The sequence below is a fragment of the Petaurus breviceps genome, unplaced genomic scaffold, assembly GCF_028583685.1.
Source record: "Petaurus breviceps papuanus isolate PSGF00001 unplaced genomic scaffold, PetGlider_PUasm1.0 90510, whole genome shotgun sequence".
NCBI classification, from domain to species: Eukaryota; Metazoa; Chordata; class Mammalia; order Diprotodontia; family Petauridae; genus Petaurus; species Petaurus breviceps.
In genome coordinates, this window is record NW_027187267.1 from 1,011,421 (window position 1) to 1,030,523 (window position 19,103).

Genomic DNA, 19,103 nt, shown 5'->3' on the forward strand with positions numbered 1-19,103 from the left:
TAAATAAATTTCACTCAGTCTATATGTATTTGAAAAATGAGGCCTTTATAAGAGAATTTTGCTATAAATTCTCTTCCTTCCATTTCCTGTTTTCCTTAAAATTTTGGCTGCAATATTTTATTTATCTATTTATTTTCCCATAATCTTCTCTATCTTTTTTTTTTTTTAAGAAATTGGGGTTAAGTAACTTGCTCAAGGTTACATGGCCAGTTATTTCTGGATGTGGTGCTAAGTATCTGAGCCCGCATTTGATTCCAGGTCATCCCAACTCTAGGGCTGGTGCTCTTACTCACTGTGCTACTTGGCCGCCCCTTAAAGAATTTATTTTTTTTAATCCTCTCTATCTTTTATTTGATAATAAAATCTTCCCTTATCCATAGACCTGACAATTTTTCCCATGCATCTCTATTTGCTTATGATATCAACATTTATGTCTAAATCATTTACCTATTTTGGCTTTATCTTGGAATATGGTATGAGATGTTGTTCTATGCCTAGTTTCTGCCAGACTGCTTTCTAGTTTTGCCAGAAATTTTTGTTAAAGAGTGAGTTCTGGACCCTAAAACTTGGATCTTTGAGTTTATCAAAAACTAGATTACTATGGTCATTTACTTCTGTGTTTTGTGTACCTAATCTATTCCACTATATTTCTCATCCAGCAACAGTTTGTTTTGATGATTACCATTTGGTAACATAGTTTGAAATCTGGTACTGCTAGACCTCCTTCTTTCACATTTTTTTCATTGATTTCCTTGACATTCTTGACCTTTTGTTCTTCTCAATTAATTTTGTTTTTATTTTTTCTGGCTCTACAAAAAAATTCTTTTGTAATTTGACTAATATTGCACTGAATAAGTAAATTAATTTAGTTAAAATTGTCATTCTCATTCTATTGGCTCAGCCTATCTATGAGCCATTATTATTTCTCCAATGGTTCAGATCTGACTGTATTTGTGTGAAAATATTTTGTAATTCTGTTCCTGGGTGCCTTGGAAGGTAGATACACTATTTTTTATGCTTTAAAAAAATTTATACTATATTTTATATATTGTATTATTATTATGTCATATATATTTATTTTATACTATCTGCAGTTATTTTAAATGAAATTTCTCTTTCTATCTCTTCCTGCTGGATTTTATTGTTAATATATAGAAACACTAATGATTTATGTGGGCTTATTTTTTATCCTGTGACCTTGCTAAAATTGTTAATTGTTTCAACTCCTTTCTGAAGTTTATTCTTCAAGGCTTTTTAAGTATATCATCATACCATCTGCAAACAGTGAGAGTTTTGTTTCCTGTTTTCCTATTCTTAGTGCTTTGATTTCTTTTCTTGTCTTATTGCTATAGCTAGCATTTCTAGTACAATATGCAATAATAATTGTGATAGTGTTTGCTTTTATTGGTAAGGCTTCTAGTTTATCCCCATTACAGAAAATACATGCTGTTGGTTTTAGATAGATACCATTGAACATTTTAAAGAAAACTTCATTTATTATTATGCTAGTTAGCATTGTAATAGGAATGGGTGTGGTGTTTTGTCAAAAGTTTTACATATATCTATTGTTATAATCATAGCATTTTTGTTATTTTTGTAATTAATATGGTCAGTTATACTGATAGTTTTCCTAATGTTAAACTAGCCCTGTATTCCTCATATAAAAACTACCTGCTCATTTTTATAATCTTTGTGATATATTGCTGTAATCTCCTTATAATCTCTTTTATTTAAATTTTTTTGTTAGTAATATTCATTAAAGAAATTATTCTATAGTTTTCTTTTTCTGATTTTGCTTTTCCTGGTTTAGGTGTCAGGACCACATTTGTGTCACATAAGGAATTTGGTAGGGTTCATTCTTTGCCAATTTTTCAAATAGTTTATATAGTATTGGAGTTAATTGTTCCTTAACTGTTTGGCAGAAATTACTAATAATTCCATCTGACCTTGGAGATTTTTTCTTAGGGAGATCATTTATGGCTTGTTCAATTTCTTCCCCCCCCCCCCAATTTATTTATTTTTAGCTCTCAACATTCATTTCCACCAGATTTTGAGTTACAAATTTTTCTCCAGGTCTTTCCCCACCCCAACCCCAAAATAGCAAGCCTATGGAATACCTCTTCCCCCAATCTGTTCTCTCTTATATCCTCCCCCATCATCCCCCTAACTTTCTAGTAGGGCAAGATCATTTCTATACCACAGCGCCTATATATCTTATTTCCCAGTTACCTGTAAAAAACAAATTTTTTTAAACATTTGTTTTTAAAACTTTGATTTCCAGATTTTTTCCATTCTTCCCTCCTCACTCCACCCCACTGGGAAGATAAGCAACTCAATATAGGTTGTACATGTGTAGTTACACAAAACATTTCCATAGTAGTTATATTGTGAAAGACTAACTATATTTCCTTCCATCCTATCCCGCCTCCTAATTATTCTATTTTGTCCTTTGACACCATCCCTTTTCAAAAGTGTTTACTTCTGACTACCCTCTCCCCACAATCTGCCCTCCCTTCTACCATCCTCCCTCTTAGCCTCTCCCCCTACTTTCCTGTAGGGTAAGATACCCAAATGAGTGTGTATGTTATTCCTTCCTTAAGCCAAATTCAATGAGAATCAGGTTATCCCATTCCCTTTCACCTTCCTGCTCGTCCCTTCCATTGTAAGTTTTCTCTTGCCTCTTTTACAGATAATTTACCTAAGCTATCTTTCCCATTCTCCTTCTCCCAATAAATTCCTCTCTCACCTCTTAATTTTAATTTTTTAGATATCATCCCTTCATATTCAACTCATCCTGTGCCCTCTCTCTATGTATACATATACATACATATGCCCATGCTCACACATATATTTATATACATATACACCCTCTTATACATAAATATATATGTATGTATACATATATATTCCCTTCAAGTATCCTCATATTGAGAAAAGTCTTATAAGTTTACAATTATCGTTTTTCCATGTAGGAATGTAAATACTTCAACTTTAATAAGTTCCTTATGAATTCTTTTCCCTGTTTACCTTCTAATGCTTCTCTTGCTTCTTGTAGTTGAGAATCAAATTTTCTGATCAGCTCTGATTTTTTCATCAAGAATGCTTGAAAATCCTCTATTTCATTGAATGACCATAATTTTCCCTGAAACATTATATTCAGTTTTTCTGAGTAGGTGATTCTTGGTTTTAATCCTAGCTCCTTTGACCTCCAGAATATCATATTCCAAGTCCTTCAATCCCTTAATGTAGAAGCTGCTAGGTCTTGTGTTATCCTGATTGTGTTTCCACAATGGTAAAATTGTTTCTCCCTGACTACTTGCAGTATTTTTTCCTTGACCTGGGAACTCTGGAATTTGGCTATGATATTCCTAGGTGTTTTCTTTTTGGGATCTTTTTCAAGAGTCAATCAGTGGATTCTTTTAATTTCTATTTTTCCCTCTGGTTCTAAAATATCAGGGCAATTTTGTTTGATAATTTCTTGAAAGATGGTGTCTAGGCTCTTTTTTTGATCATGGCTTTCAGGTAGTCCAGTAATTTTTAAATTATTTCTCCTGGATCTATTTTCCAGGTAAGTGGTTTTTCCAGTGAGATATTTCACATTGCCTTCTATTTTTTCATTTGTTTGGATCTGTTTTAGAGTATCTTGATTTCTCATAAAATCATTAGCTTCCAATTGCTCCAATATAATCTTGAAGGAATTATTCTCTTCAGTGAGTTTTTGAAATTCCTTTTCCATCTGGCAAATTTGGCTTTTTAAGGCATTCTTCTTGTCTTTGCCTTTTTGGGCCTCTTTTCCCATTTGAGTTAGCCTATTTTTTTTCTTTTTTTTTTGGAGGGCAATTGGGGTTAAGTGACTTGCCCAAGGTGACATGGATAGTCAAGTGTTAAGTTCTGGATTTGAACTCAGGTCCTCCTGATTCCAGGGCCAACACTCTATTCACTGTGCCACCTAGACGCCCTGAGTTAGCCTGTTTTTTAAGGTATTATTTTCTTCAGTGTATTTTTGGGTCTCCTTTAGCAGGCTATTGACTCGCTTTATGATTTTCTTGCATCATTCTCATTTCTCTTCCCAATTTTTCCTCTGCTTCTCTTATTTTATTTTCAAAATCCTTCTTGAGCTCCTCCATGGCCTGTAAACAATCCATATTTTTCTTGGAAGCTTTTGATGCAGGAGTTCTGACTTCATTGTCTTCCTCCCATTCCATGCTTCGATCCTTTTTGTCTGCCAAAAAGGATTCAATGGTTTGTTAGTGCTTTGTCTGCTTGCTCATATTGCCACCCAATTACTTGGCTTTTAAGCTCGTTGCTACAGTAGAACTCTGCTTCCATAATGGAGAGAGCTTTGTTCCAAATAGCTGGGGTTTTTGTAGCTGCTGGAGGCATTAGGAGGGTGCCCTTTACAGCCCCCACAAGCTTTGGCACACTGGCCACACACCCCAGGACCACCACCCTAGACCACGATCCAGATCCAAGCAGGTTAAAGCAAGAGTGATTACCCTCTGAATGGTCACTTGGTCCCTCTACAATCTGCAGGACAGGAGCTCTGGAGGCAGCCACATGGCAGTGGCTGCAGCCGTAACACCTCTGCCACTTCTCACCCCAGAGACAGGGTCCAGATTGTGCTCTTTTGTCCCTCTTTTCCAACAGAGTTCCACACTGACCTTTTACTTTGTCTTTGGCAGTTATGGGTTGAAAAGTCTAGAAACCACCACAGCTGCTGGTGCTTCACTCTCCTGAAGTCTGCTCCGCTGCTGGCTGGGGCCACCCTGGGGCCAGTACCATGTGAGGGACTGTGCTCAGCTCCCAGTGTGCTGTGATAGACCTTTTCTGTCAGCCTTCCAGGCTGCTTCAGTGGGAGATTTGTTTCTCTCTGTCACTTTATGGGTTCTGTAGCTCTAATATTTGTTATAGTCAATTTTTTACATATATTCAAAGTGATTGGAGCAGGAGCTCATGCCACGTTTGTGCTTCTACTCCACCATCTTAGCTCCACCCTGGCTTGTTCAATTTATTTTTCTAAGACAGGGCTATTTACATGTTCTTTTTCCTCTTCCATTATTCTGTGAAATTTACCTTTGGTGTATAAGTATAATTGAGCAAAATAATTCCTCATAATTGCTTTAATTTCACTTTCATTGGTGGGTCATTCACTCTTTTTATCTTTGATACTATTAATTTGGATTTCCTTTTTAAGAAATCAAATTAACTAATGATTTATCTATTTTATTGACTTTTTCATAAAACCAGATTCCAGTTTTATTAGTTCAGTTTTTTTAACTTTTAATTTTATTAATCTCTGATTTTCAGGATTTTTATCTTGGTGTTAAATTGGACATTTAAAATTTGTTCTTTTCCTAGTCTTTTTTTAGGGCATGCCCAATTCATTAATGTATTCATTCTCTCTTTTATTGGTGTAAGCACTTAGAGATATAAATTTTCCCCTAGTACTGCTTTGGTTATATCCCACAAATTTTGGTATGCTGTCTCATTGTTTTCATTATCTTTAATGAAATTGTTGATTCTGTGATTTCTTCTTTGACCTATTCGTTCTTTAAGATTAGATGATTTAGTTTCTGATTAATTTTTTTTTTTAAGCAATCAGGGTTAAGTAACTTGCTCAAGGTTACACGGCCAGTTATTTCTGGGTGTGGTGCTGAGCGTCTGAGCCCGGGATTCGATCTCCAGGTCATCCCAACACTGGAGCAGGTACTCTTACTCGCTGAGCCACCTGGCCGCCCCTAAGCAATTGGGGTTAAGTAACTTGCTCAAGGTTACACGGCCAGGTGTTTCTGGGTGGGTGCTAAGTGTCTGAGCCTGGGATTCGATCTCCAGGTCTTCTCAACACTGGAGCCAGTGCTCTTACTTGCTGTGCTACCTGGCCGCCCCTCTGATTAATTTTTAATCTATGCAACAAGGTCTTTTATTGAATGTAATTTTTTTTTTGCATTATGGTCCAGAAAGGGTATATTTAATATTTTTGCCTTTCTGCATTTGTTTGTGAAGTTTTCGTAACTTAATACCTGGTCAATTTTTGTGAAGGTGCCATATACAGCAGAGGGAAAAAAAGGGATATTCCTTTCTATTTCTGTTGAATTTTCTCCAGAGGTCTGTCATTTCTAACTTTTCTAAAGTTCTATTCATCTCTTTAACTTCATTCTTATTTATTTTATGTTTAGATTTATCTAGTTCTGAGAAGAATAAATTTAGGTCTCCCACTGGTAAAGTTTTACTACCTATTTGTTCCTGTAACTACTATAACTTGCTATGCCATTTACTGTATATATTTTTAGTATTGACACTTCTCCATTCTCTATGGTACCTTTTTAGCAAAATGTCATTTCCCTTGCTATTTCTTTTAATTTAGTCTAATTTTACTTTTGCTTTGTCTAAGGTCATGATTGCTACCCCTGAATTTTTTACTTCTGCTTCAACCCCTTAATTTTACTCTATATGTGTGTCTTCCATTTCAATTGTATCTTGTGTAAACAACATATTGTAGGACTCTGGTTTCTAATCCATTCTACTAGCTGCTTCCATTTTATGGGTGAGTTCACCTCATTTACATTCACAGTTAAGATTACTGTGTATTTCTCTCCATTCTATTTACTTCTGTTTATCCTTCTCTCTCTTCTCTTTTTTAACCCCATCCTTCCTCAAAGATTTGTATCATTTTTGACCACTGTTTCCCTTGATCCACCTTTTCTCTTATCCTCCCACTTTTACCACGTCTTCTTAGTCTCTTCCCCTCCTACCTCCCTGTTAGGAAAGATATATTTCTACACCTGAGTGTGCATATACATATTCTTCCCTCTTTGAACAGTTCAGATGAGAGTGATAGGCACTGCCTGTCTCCACCCTCACCCCCTTTCACTTTCTATTGTAAAACAAAAACAAAAACTACCTCTTCTTTGTACTTCTCTTTTATGTGAAATTATTTTCTCCATTCTCCCTCTCCCTTTCTCCTTCTCCTGTTGCATCCCTCTTTCTCAACTCTCCATTTTTTTTTAGATAATCCTGACATAATTGACTAACACCTGTGCCCTCTATCTATGTAGACGCCTAACTGCCCTAATACTGACAAAAGTCTTAGGAAATATATGCATCATCTTCCCCTTAAGGAATGTAAACAGTTTAAACTTATTAAATCCCTTATGATTTCTCTTTTATGTTTACTTTTTTATGCTTCTCTTGAATCTTGTGTCATCAAGACTAAAATGAGCAAAATCTCTAAATTGCAGGATTACTTAATAATATTATTACAGCCCTATGCCATTGTTCTTCATGCTAATCCAGCTACCTCCAAAGTATTTATTGAGTATTTGCTTCATGCCCAACATCATTCTCAGTGCTTGGGGCAGGAGGAAACGGAATATACAAAGATGCTTCAGGCATGGTTTCTGAATGCAAGGAGCTGACAATGACATTAGGAGTTATTCCCAAGGACATTCCCATTAGGAGTTATTCCCAAGGACATTCAAGACATTTCCAGGAAACAGAGAACAGATTACATTACTGATGAATTGTGTTCATCATCTGTGACAGAAATGTGATATTCACAGAACCCACAGCAGCTGTGAATATGCTGGTGTAGTTATTAATCACAAAATGTAACAGGATCTCCACATGGAGGAGAGAACCAAAGCATTTATTCAAGTAGAAGAAAACTGAGTCCCAAAACCAGAAAGTCAAATTCATTACAGAAACCACAAAGTTGGTGCACATAACCAATGCAGTGAACACCCACATTCCCAAGCCTTCAAAACAAAACAGGCTCTGTCAAGCAAGGATCCTCCTCTCCTCACTCACAGTAGCTTCTCAACCTCCATTCTGCTTGCTCCCAGCAGTTCTCATTCCCAGCAGTTCTAGCTGACTCTCAGAAGTTCTCAGCAGTTCTGGCTGGCTCTCAGAAGTTCTCAGTTAGGGTCTCAGAAGAAGTTCTGGCTCCCAAGAGTTCTCAATTTGTAGCAGTTCTCAGCATCCTAGCAGTTCTCTCTTTCTCAGCAATTCTGGCTCTCTACCTTGGGCTTTTCCTTATATAAGGTATTATCTCCTCCCTGTTACACCCCTTCCTCTTACACCAGCAGCTTCCTCCCACTGTGGGATTCACAAGTTCTGAATCTTAATACTTGATACAATCATGAACTTGAAACAACTTGCTAAGTACTTGTTTTCTTGCCAATACAAGGGGCCTGGAAGATCTTCAAATCCCATTATCATTATATCATGTAACTCTAGAAAAGGAGGTGATAGAAGAGAGATAATTGTTGGCTAGAGGAGTAAAAGAAGGTTTTCATCTGGGCCTTGAAGGCAAATGTGGTGATTGATTCCACCTTAAGATAGAGATGATATATCTCAGTAGCCTCTGTATCCTATCTGACAAAAAGGTCTACCCAGTGAGGCATCACTCAAATATCTTTTTTTTTTTTGGAGGGAGGAGGGCAAGGCAATTGGGGTTAAGTGACTTACCCAAGGTCACATGGCTAGTAAGTGTTGTGTTAAGTGTCTGAAATTTTAACTCAGGTCCTCCTGACTCTAGGGTCAGTGCTCTATTCATTGAACCACCAGGCCTCCCCCACTCAAATGTTTTCATTCTCCACTAGGTTCTGCCTTAGAATGACCCATAGCCAACATTGTGGTTCAGAAGTTTATGGGTGGGGAATCAACACTGTCTTAAACTGGGAAAATATGACTCCTCCCCACTAATATAATCAGGATTATTCCCCATATCCAGCCTTAATATACCAATAATCTATTTCCTCTTTCCTTACTATATGTTTCCCTAAATTCTCATTGTACAGACATGTACAAGTTGGGTGCAGCTTCCCTTGCCACCTTTGACATCCCCCAAAGTCAGGAAGGGCCCTCATTTATGAACTTCATATTCACCCAGGAATCCCTATCTCTGGCATCCTAATGGAGACCCAGCCCCCCGGGGGGCAGGTGACTGAAGGAGAGAAGCTGGTCTTCATCTGCTCAGTAGCTCAGGGCACAGGGAACATCACATTCTCCTGGCACAGAGAGGGCATGAAGGCAAGTCTGGGAGAGAAGACTCAACATTCTCTGGAGGAGAAGTTTGTGCTTTCTGCTGTGAAAGAGAGCGATGCAGGGAAGTATTACTGTACTGCTAGCAATGGCATCAACACCATCAGCAGCCTAAGAGTGAATGTCACCATGAAAAGTGAGTCCTACCTCCATTCATCTCAGTCAACCTTTGTCCACCTGAGAGGGGCTCCTACAGATTGTTCCAAGGGGATCAGAGAGAGCCCAGTTGTCCAGGGTGATAACTCTGTGAAAGGAAAGAAAGATTTTTTTAAATTAAATATAATTTCTCTCTAGATATCCCAGAAAATGTTAATTAGAAAATATCAGACATCTCTGAGGAAATGTCTGTTAAAGCTAGAAAGTAATTTGCACATAATAAGTACCTAATGTGTGGTTTGCCCTTCCTTCTGGAAGAGGACCATGACATCAGGGAGATGATGACATGACTTGTAATTGACTCGATTTAAGTGAGGCAGAGCTGTGCAAAGTCACTAGCCTCACTTTCTCCTCCAGAGTCATCTGGGTCCAGTGGGCAGATATGGATCAGGATGACTGGAGATGCCCCAGGAGGCATTGGGATACCTTGGTCCTTTTAAGCTAAAGTCTTTTCAGGTTCTCACTTAGAGTGAGACAATATCAATTCAGTGAATAGGCTTCTTTAAGAAGTCAAAAGATGATAACTCTACTTAAAAAAAAAAATAAATTAAACTGGGGGGGAAGACCCTCAGGTTTCCTAGCCAAAAGAGAAACAGTCACTATTTATATTCACTCTGAGCCGGGAGGGCCCAAAATATAAATGGTGCTTGGACAGAGACCTATCGTTGTCTGATCCAGAGTTTATTGGGTTAAGGCTTGGTCTTTGAGAAAGAAATCTAGCCAGTAAACCCCAAGGTAACTAGATAGCTTTCAGCCATCAAAATTAACCTTCCTTTGGGCGGAACAACCAGAGGGAAGGGGAAGGGAAGGGAGGGGAGGAGGAGCTGAGTTGCCCAACTGTAACTGGCCAGCTGGGTCCCTATTCAGGAACCTCAGACTACTCACAGGTTGTGAATTGTCCTTGTTCTCAAAGAGGGCCAAGATATCAGGGATATGATGTCATGACTTACAATCGACATTGATTTGAGTGAATGAGGGCTGTGCAAAATCACCAGCTTCACTTTCTCCTCCTCTGGATCCAGTGGCCAGATGTAATTCAGAATTCCCCTCCCCTCCTCTCCTCCCCTGTCCTGTCCCTGCCCAAGCACCACTTAATATTTCATTGATTAAAGGGGCCATTCCTTGACTCATTTTTTTTTTTGCTTTTTGGAGGGGAGAAGGTTAAGTGACTTGCCCAAGGTCACACGGCTAGTAAGTGTTAAGTATCTGGAGCAGCTAGGTGGTGCAGTGAATAGAATATTGACCCTGGAGTCCAGAGGTCCTCAGTTAAAATCTGGACTCAGACACTTACTGCCCTGCCCTCCCTACTCCAAAAAGAAAAAAAAAAGAGGAAATGTTAAATGTCTGAGGCCAGATTTGAAATAAAGTCCTCCGACTCCAGATCCAGTGTCTATTCACTGTACCACCTAGCCACCCTGAGTCACTTCTTAAAGAGGCCTGTTTACTCAATGGGCATTGCCTTAGCTTAAAAGGGCCAAGGTCTCCCACTAGCTAATAATTGTATATGGAATGAATTAGTGACTAAAGGGATTACAGAAACAAGGAAAATACAGATAGTTATTACAAATTGAGCCTGCCCTGGGTCACTGTTTTATGTCTACTAATCTAACAATCCCTCAAAATTCCTTTCCCTATTCTCAGGATGCAAAGTGGGATATGGTGGTGATGGGGATCGGACCTGGACCCCTAAAAGCCCCTAAAACCTTCCCACACAACCCAGCCCCAGAACACTGATCTCTAGGTTTGCCTAAGGCATAGCCCATCTCAGCAATCCTTTCAACTGTCCTTTCATTAGGGCCTCAAGCCAAACCCTTCTTTTTCACCTTGGGACCCACTCTAAACTTCCTTGTTTGTTACCTCCATACTACAGCAGACTATTTTCCACCCTTAATCCCATCTAGACCCCTTCTCTGTTATCTCCAGATCATCCCAGGCTATTGGTCCACTCCTAGATCACATCCAGATCTTCCTGCAGTCTTTCAGTATAAAAGTGTCCATCTTGCCCCCATTAAATTACTTTGATTCTTAAAATCTGGCCCACTTGTCAATACAAGTGTCACAAATGCAGTCTTAAAATCTGACCCACCCCAAGCAGTTGTTTTACTAAATCTTGTCTCTGACTTAAAGCTTGATTTGAATTCTTTCAAGGCAGACCAACACATTTTGCCCTTGAATTTCAGGGTTCCCAGAACCCCTAGACCAAAACGGTGGAACCTTCTTTTGACACCCTCATATGGTCTGCATCAATTCTGTATTTTTTTTTGTAAAGAAGATACACGAGTCATCATCTTGCATACATAAGCTCAAAGCTAAACCACCTAAACCTAGGAGTAAATTAGGCTAGGCTGACTATTACCTCTAGTGCCACCAGCTGAAGCAACAGCTTCATTCCCAAATTTTATCTACTCTGACCCTTCAGGTAGAAGTCTCTTCTCCCAAGTCAACTCAAGTGAAAAGATTGGTCACTTGTCCCTTGGACTGATTGGGACCCAGTTCATTTTGGTTGGTCTCTCTGCTTCTGCACTTGTACTTTTCTTTGGACCTTGGAGTAAGCCAGGTTGGTGACTTGTCTTTCTTCAATTACTGAATACTGAATTATTCATCTTTGCCCATGAAGCTATGGTCTCTTCTTGATTTCTGCCAATGCTGTCATCACTTGTTCAGTTACTCCAGACCCCAAATCTTTAGTTATCATGAATGACTCTTCCAGACCTCACATAGCCAGTCACCATATCCTTACAACTAGTCCTTCACCACATATGTCTTCCCTCTCTTTTTCAGTATTCTCACCCCAGTTTAGCATCTAATCATGCCATGCCTGTTTTATTGAAATAGCCTCCTAGATGGTCTCTCTGCCTCTCCACTCTCTCCCTCTTCCAATCCACCCCACACACTAATATCAGCTTAATTTCCCCCAAATAATATTCACTGACTCTTTACCTCAAAAAAACCTTCAGTGGCTCCATTGCCTACAGATAAAGTCCTCAGTGAGGAAAGTCTGGACCCAACCTACTTTTTCAGGTTTATCCTTATTTTTCCCTGGTGTGAAACTTCTGCTTTTGTCAGACTGATCTCTCTAACTTTGACTAGTCTTCCTGAAGTGCTCTTTCCTCATTTTTTCCCTGTCTATAACCTACCTTCCCTTCCTCCTCATTCTTACTCTTTCACAAATACTTATTAAGTTCTTCCCACTGTGGTAAGTGTTGAGGTTTAGGGCCTTAGGGATGCTTGAAACCTCAAAATACCAACATGTGGGGTCCTGCTGAATGAATTCAACTGAAGTCTTCTCTCAGTCAAAGTAAAGCAAAGTTTATTAAAGATTCGCCATAATGGGTTGACTCTGAAGGAGCCTAAGTATCTGTGGTGCTTCTAATTGTCAAGTGGGCCAGAATAATCTAACACAATGTGAGTCTGTGCTAGATTACTCTCAGCCTCTTCATGGAGCCAAGATGGATCTTATATACAGAAAGACTGTGGGAGGCTTCTAGGGGTGGTCTAGAGGAGGGATTTGGGGAGGGTCTTGAGGAGGAGTCTAAGGAGGATCTTGATGGAAGGTCAGGCTCCAGGTATGGGATTAAAGGTGGGAAATAGCTGAAGGCTACCTGGAGATGACAGACAATTGAGGGCTAGGCTAGGTTAAGAGTAACAAGAGATTTGGGCCTAGAAATGAAAGACTTATGACCTCAGGCAAACACCTCATCAGGTAGAGAGATTCAAGGGCTGAACCCCATCAGTAGATACCAGGAGAAAATGGAAAAAAAAAAAAAGAAAACGTTCCTCTTTCAATCATAATAGTTATCATTCAATAATAGAGTCATGGATTTAGATCTGGAAGGGAATCTAGAGTTCCTTTGGAGCTGGGAAGGCCAAGGCTATTAAGGAGGCAATAGGGAGCCATTAAAACTTATTAAGAGAGGGACATTGTCATATCTGTGCTTAAGGAAGATCACTTTATCACTTTGGCTGTTGTGTGGAGGATGGATTGGAGTGGAGAGAGACTTGAGGCAAGGAGACCAATTAGGAAGTCATCTAGACAAGAGATAAAAAGTTCCTGAACTAAGTGGTAACCCTGTGAGTAGAGAGAAGAGATCAGAAATGAGAGATGCTGTGGAGGTAGGAATAGAAAGATTAAGTGATTAGTTGGATATAGGGAGAGGGAGGAGTAGATTAAAAAATGTCAAGGTTACAATTGAGGAGAGTGGAAAAAAATGGGAGTAGTTAAAGTTGGTAGAGAGGAGGGTTTGGGTTGAAAGAAAATGAATTTATCTTTATAAATAGGTGGCACAGTGGACAGAGTGCCAGGCCTGGAGTCAGGAAGACTCATATTTCTAAGTTCAAATCTAGCTCTAGACACATAATAACTGTGTAAATTATGTGACCCTTTTTGCCCCAGTTTCCTTATATGTAAAATGAGCTGGAGAAGGAACTGGAGAACCACTCCAATATCTTTGCCCAGAAAACCCCAAATGGGGCCACAAAGAGTTGGACACAGCTGAAATTACTTGATAACAACACATGCCAGGCACTATTCTAGGCACTTCTACAAATATTATCTCATTTGATCCTCATAACAACCCTGTGACATTGATGCAATTATTATTTCTTTTTTTTTTTTTTACAGCTGAGGAAACCGAGATAGAAAAAGGTTAAGGGTCACACAGATAATAAGTTTTTGAAGCTGGCAAACACTACAAATCATGTCTTGATTTATGGTTTTGCTGATTTTCTAGACTTACAAAAGCTATGGAGAAAATAATAATGCAGATTAAACTTTAAAAGTGTGTGTGTGGGGGAGGTTCCAGGAAGCCAATTAATAAGATTCCAATATTGAGATTCTCTGTTATGTTATTTTGATAACTTCCAGTATACTCCTAAATATATTTCATAGATAATAAAGGTATAAAAATTAGAATCTTATAAAAACATGAAACTTCAGAGGAAAAATGATGAAATTGATTCCATAGTATGTATTTATGGGGTACTGTACCCACTCCACAAATCATCCATAATTCTGTGACTAAAGCCTGAAACCTCACCTTTGCCATTCCTTTAGTTCAAGGCTTTGTGTCCTCTTAGAATTATTCCTATTTATTTATACCACTGTGTCTGAGTTTCAGATCCTCTTTGTGGGGATTTGGGAGATGTAGTAAATCCTGACAGGAAAGAAAACAACATCTATATGACCTGAGAAGAGGGTCTGAAAACCTCCAGGCTATTTAAGGCTATAAGGAAGTAGCCTCCAAACCAGTCTCTACTCAAAAATGTTTGAAAACTACCCAGAGTGTAGTAAAGAAAGGTCAAAACAGGGAAGGAAAGTTAGTGTTGGCAGTACAGTCAGTATGAATAATCTGCTTGGCTGGAAGAGGAGAGAGGGGAATGATTCAGAATGGGATGACTTTTGTATGAGGCAGGATCCAGTGTTTGAGAGGACAGTGCCAGGGTGATGATCTGGGCAGCAGGGGCATAGAAGATGGTGTTGAGAGACTGGATGGTTCATCAGGAGTTAGTGGTCCAGAAGAACTGACTGCTTGAGGAAAGGCTGACCTGGGAAGACCAAGGCTGCTATGGATTGAGCCCTACCTTGTGGGCAGGAATAATGCAATAATACATGAACTGAGTGAATACCAAGCAGAGAGAGAAAAAGGAGTAGTGATGAGATTAGATATTGCCTGGGAAGGTCCATCGGAATCATCCATTTCCTTAGCTTTACTTAATTTATACGGGGAAGAACTTGTTCCTTTGCAGTAGGGAAGGAAGTGGTGAGAGAGGAGGAAGGGGATGTGTGGCAAAGGGTAGGTGATTAGGAAGCAGAAATTACAGAGCAGGAGGTTGCAGTTTAATGATTTTTTTTTAATATAGGGAAGAGCCTCACACATAGAGGAGAGGTGAGGATTACCATTGTGTCTTGAAATGAAACAGAATTCACATCTCTAGCCTCTTCTTCCCACACCCTTCTCCAAGGGAGATATTAATTCCTTTGAGGAGGAGAAAGTAAGAAGTTGGGGCCTAAGACCACCACTGCTCTCCTCAGAGAGAGGGGGTATCAGGTTAGAAATGTATCTTCAGTTCCCTTAAATATTATTAATCTATGGGACATGATTGGGTGCCATCTAACTTCTGATCCCTGTCATTTTGGGAGGAGGACCCCAAGATCTATATCCAAGGCTTGACCCCTTTCTGACCAAATACCAGTTCCACAATGAATACACACAGCAAAACAGCAAGGAAAACTTACTTATTCAAATTGGTTGCAAAAACAGAGAGTCCAAAGTGAAGGTACTCTCCCATTGGGAGTGAGATAACTGAGCTCAACCAAGAGAGACCCAAGAGAAAACCCCCTAGAGTCTCTAGTGTTGTAAGCTGAGAATAGGGACAGAATGGAGACTTCCTGCTCCTATGATGTCTTTCCAGAGTCTTTCCCTTTAACAACCTCACATGGAAATAGCCTCTTCCATCTCCTCTCTTAAGGCTGGAAGCCAGAAGCACTCAAAGCAACTCCATGCTTGAAGAGCAGTACCAAACGGGGACTCATGAAGGCCAGATCTCTCTTGCTTCTCACCAACTCATCCCTGCCCTTCACATAGGGCAGGGTCTTCACCACCACCAATAAGGAGAGAGTCCCATACCAGTGGGCTTTGGGACAAGGGTTATAAAAAAAAAAGTGATATCTTTAGTTTTCACACCATATTTCTCAGTATTTCCGTTACTCTTTCCCCTACTTAGAGAACTCATGAAACTTTTTCTTAGGCTATTTGGAAGGTTGACAGAAAGAGAGTGCTTCAGGGTACTTTGAGCCAAGCAGGAAGTGGGGTAGGGAATGCCACAAAGGTATTTTTTTAAAGGCATAGAAAGAAGAGTTGAAGGCACTTTAACAATTTCTTGATTTTGTCCAGAACTGGTCCTGACTATGATAATAATAGCAAAGCCACATTTATATAGCACTTTAAGGTTTACAAAGATTTTTTTCTTCACAGTAAGTGGTGCAAATTGAATTCATTTTATAGATGAGGAAACTGAGGCTCATAAGTAAGTAGTGAAGCAACTTGGTAATGATCACATAGTCAATGGCAGATATACACTTGGGAGTCAGGGCTTTCTACTCCAGATCCATCAACCTTCTTATGTATGTGTGTGTGTGTATATGTAATGTATATATGTATGTATGTGTATAGGTGTGTGTATACACATAAACATATGTCCATGTTTGTGTATGTAAAATACTCAGATATATACAGGTTATTTATATGTGTTTATACATATGAAAGTACATATGAGTGTGCACATGTATGTGTATATGGGATACATGAGTATTCAAGGAGTCCTAGCACCCCTGGTGTGAGGATTTGCCAAGACCTTTCGGGTTACCTCATCCACCTTATTTTCCAGCTGGCATTCAACTCTTAGCTATGGCTACCAGAAGCTGTAGCATGTGCAATGACCATACTCTGGTAAGCCATCTAGGCAGACAGGCTAAACCAGATTGAAGATAACCAACAGGCCACAAACCCCTCAGTGATTGTGGGGGGAAGGGGAGGTCTTACCCCAAGCATGTGAAGATTTACCCCCCTGGAATGGGCAGATGAAAATAATTCGTTCCAACAGCAATGAAGGTGGCCGAACCAGGCACTGTGGAACACTTAGAGCTTGGTCAGACACAAAGACCCCAACTTCACCTACTGCATCCTGGGCCATAGCTAGTTGTCCTAACCTTCCTCTTGCCACTGGACTTCAATGACTCTGGAAGAGAGAGTGAGGCTAATGATTTTGTTCAACTCTGTCTCACTTCAGTCCAGTTCAAGCACAACTCAAGACATCACCCTGTGATGTCATTGGTCCCCTTTGAAAGCAAAGGACAAATAACAATACACATAAATGTTATTATGTATTACTATGTTATTATATATTCTTTCTTTTCTATGTATGTACAATTTCACATAAGTATATATACTATATACAATGTACATGTTATATATATACATATATATATACACATACATACATACACTCACACACAGATAGATAAAGAGACAGAGATAAAGTAAACTTTAGGGATTTGATACTTTTTGTTTCACTCTCATAGTCATTTCCAGAGAGGCTCTTCCTCACTCTTCTCCATTTCTTGCATAGCCGGAGATTTATCAGGGGACCCCTGATCATTTGAGTCCCCCCAATCCACTTGATGAACCTCTCTTACTGGCTATAAGGGACAGATAACAGAGATAATGAGGTCTAAGGTCTTGTCCCTTAATTCCTGCCAATGTGACCACTTGAATTTCGAAAGGAGAAAACCTTCTGCCTCAGCAACTTTGTTTCTTGCATTTTACATTCTGCAGTTTCGTCAAGGGGACATTGGAGACCCCTGTTATGCTTGTAACAAAGAACAGTTAAGATAAACCACTGGAGCATGCTTCCTAAAAGGAGTAACATTCCATATATAGGCCTCCAGTGAAAGGAGGGGGATACATTTCCTTCTCTCTTTTCCATAGCCAATATTGATCATGATAATTGACTTTGATTTCATTGGGGGAGGGGAGGGGTGCTTACACTATTATAGTCACTGTTGTTATGTCTTGCTGCTTCTGCTTACTTCCCTCTACATTAGTTCATATAAGTCTGTGCATGTTTTTCTGAATCTCTCATACTTATTGTTTTTTATGTATTCCATTATATTTCCAGGTACACCTTGGAGACATTCCGGGTCTAGTTCCAGACCACCTGAATAAAGTAAATATTGCAATAAAATGAGGCACAAAAAATTTTCAGTGTCCCAGTGCATATAAAAGTTATGTTTACACTATATAGTAGTCTATTAAGTGTGCAATAGTAGATGTCTCAAAAATGTATTGTAACTTAATTAAAAAATACTTTATTACTAAAAAATGCTAACCATCATCTGAACCTTCAGTGAGCTGTAATCTTTTTACTGGCGCAGGGTCTTGCCTCGATGTTGATGGCTTTTGACCCATCAGGGTGGTGATTGCTGAGGCTTGGAGTAACTGTGGCAATTTCTTAAAATAAGACAACAATAAAGTTTGCTGCATAGATTGACTCTTCATTTCACCTGAGTACTTAGAGGTCATTGTAGGGTAATTAATTGGGCCTAATTTAAATATTGTTGTGTCTACGGAAATAGGGAGAGTTGAGGAAAGGGAACTCATATAACATTTTTCAATTAGATTCCCATCTTATATGGGTATGGTTTGTGGTGCCCCAAAACAATGATAATAGTGACATCAAAGATCACTAAGACAGATATAATAATAATAAAAGTTTGAAATATTGTGAGAATTACCAAAATGTGACACAGAGACATAACGTGAGCATGTGCTCCTAGTGTTAGGGGTAGAGCCAAGATGGCAGTGTAGAAGCAGGAAATTCTGTGAGCTCCCCCACCAAAAACCACCTCAAATACCTAATAAAATATGACTCTAAACAAATTTTAGAGCTACAGAACCCACAAAGTGACAGAGAGAAACAAATCTCTCACTGAAGGCAGCCTGGAAGGCCTACAGGAAGGTCCATCACAGTGTGATGGGAGCAGAGCATAGTCCTAAGCCATGCAGTTGTGGCCTCAGGTGGCCCCGACCAACCATGGCCTTAGCAGAATTCAAGAGAGTGAATCACCAGCAGCTATGATGGTCTCCAGACTCCTTAACCCATAAATGCCAAAGAGCAAGTAAAAGATCAGTAGGGAACTATGTTGGAAAGGAAGGGTACAGTCCGATCCCTGCTCCCTGGGCCAGAGGTGGCAGAGTTGTGGTGGCTGCAGCTGCTTTCTTGCAAGGCTGCCTCCAGAGCTCCTGGCCTGCAAATGGTAGGGGGACCAAGTGACCATTCAGAGGGTAATTTTTCTTGCTTTAACCTGCTTGGATCTAGAATACTGTCTTGGGTGGAGGTCCTGGGGT

General features: G+C 39.4%; 1 protein-coding gene across 2 annotated transcripts in view; it reads left to right on the top strand.

Annotated features, from left to right (window-relative positions):
* The window catches only part of LOC138141965 (Fc receptor-like protein 4), a 31,669-nt gene extending 13,429 nt beyond the window's left edge, over positions 1 to 18,240 (top strand). Inside the window, exons 6-8 of one of the 2 annotated variants that reach the window (XM_069062852.1) lie at positions 8,891 to 9,178; positions 11,618 to 11,755; positions 17,875 to 18,240. In XM_069062852.1, coding sequence (XP_068918953.1) covers positions 8,891 to 9,178; positions 11,618 to 11,755; positions 17,875 to 17,921 — 473 coding nt within the window. In that variant the 3' untranslated portion in view covers positions 17,922 to 18,240. The remainder of the gene's footprint in view (positions 1 to 8,890; positions 9,179 to 11,617; positions 11,756 to 17,874) is intronic. The other variant, XM_069062853.1, reaches the window with a different exon arrangement.
* Positions 18,241 to 19,103: the final 863 nt, after the last annotated feature.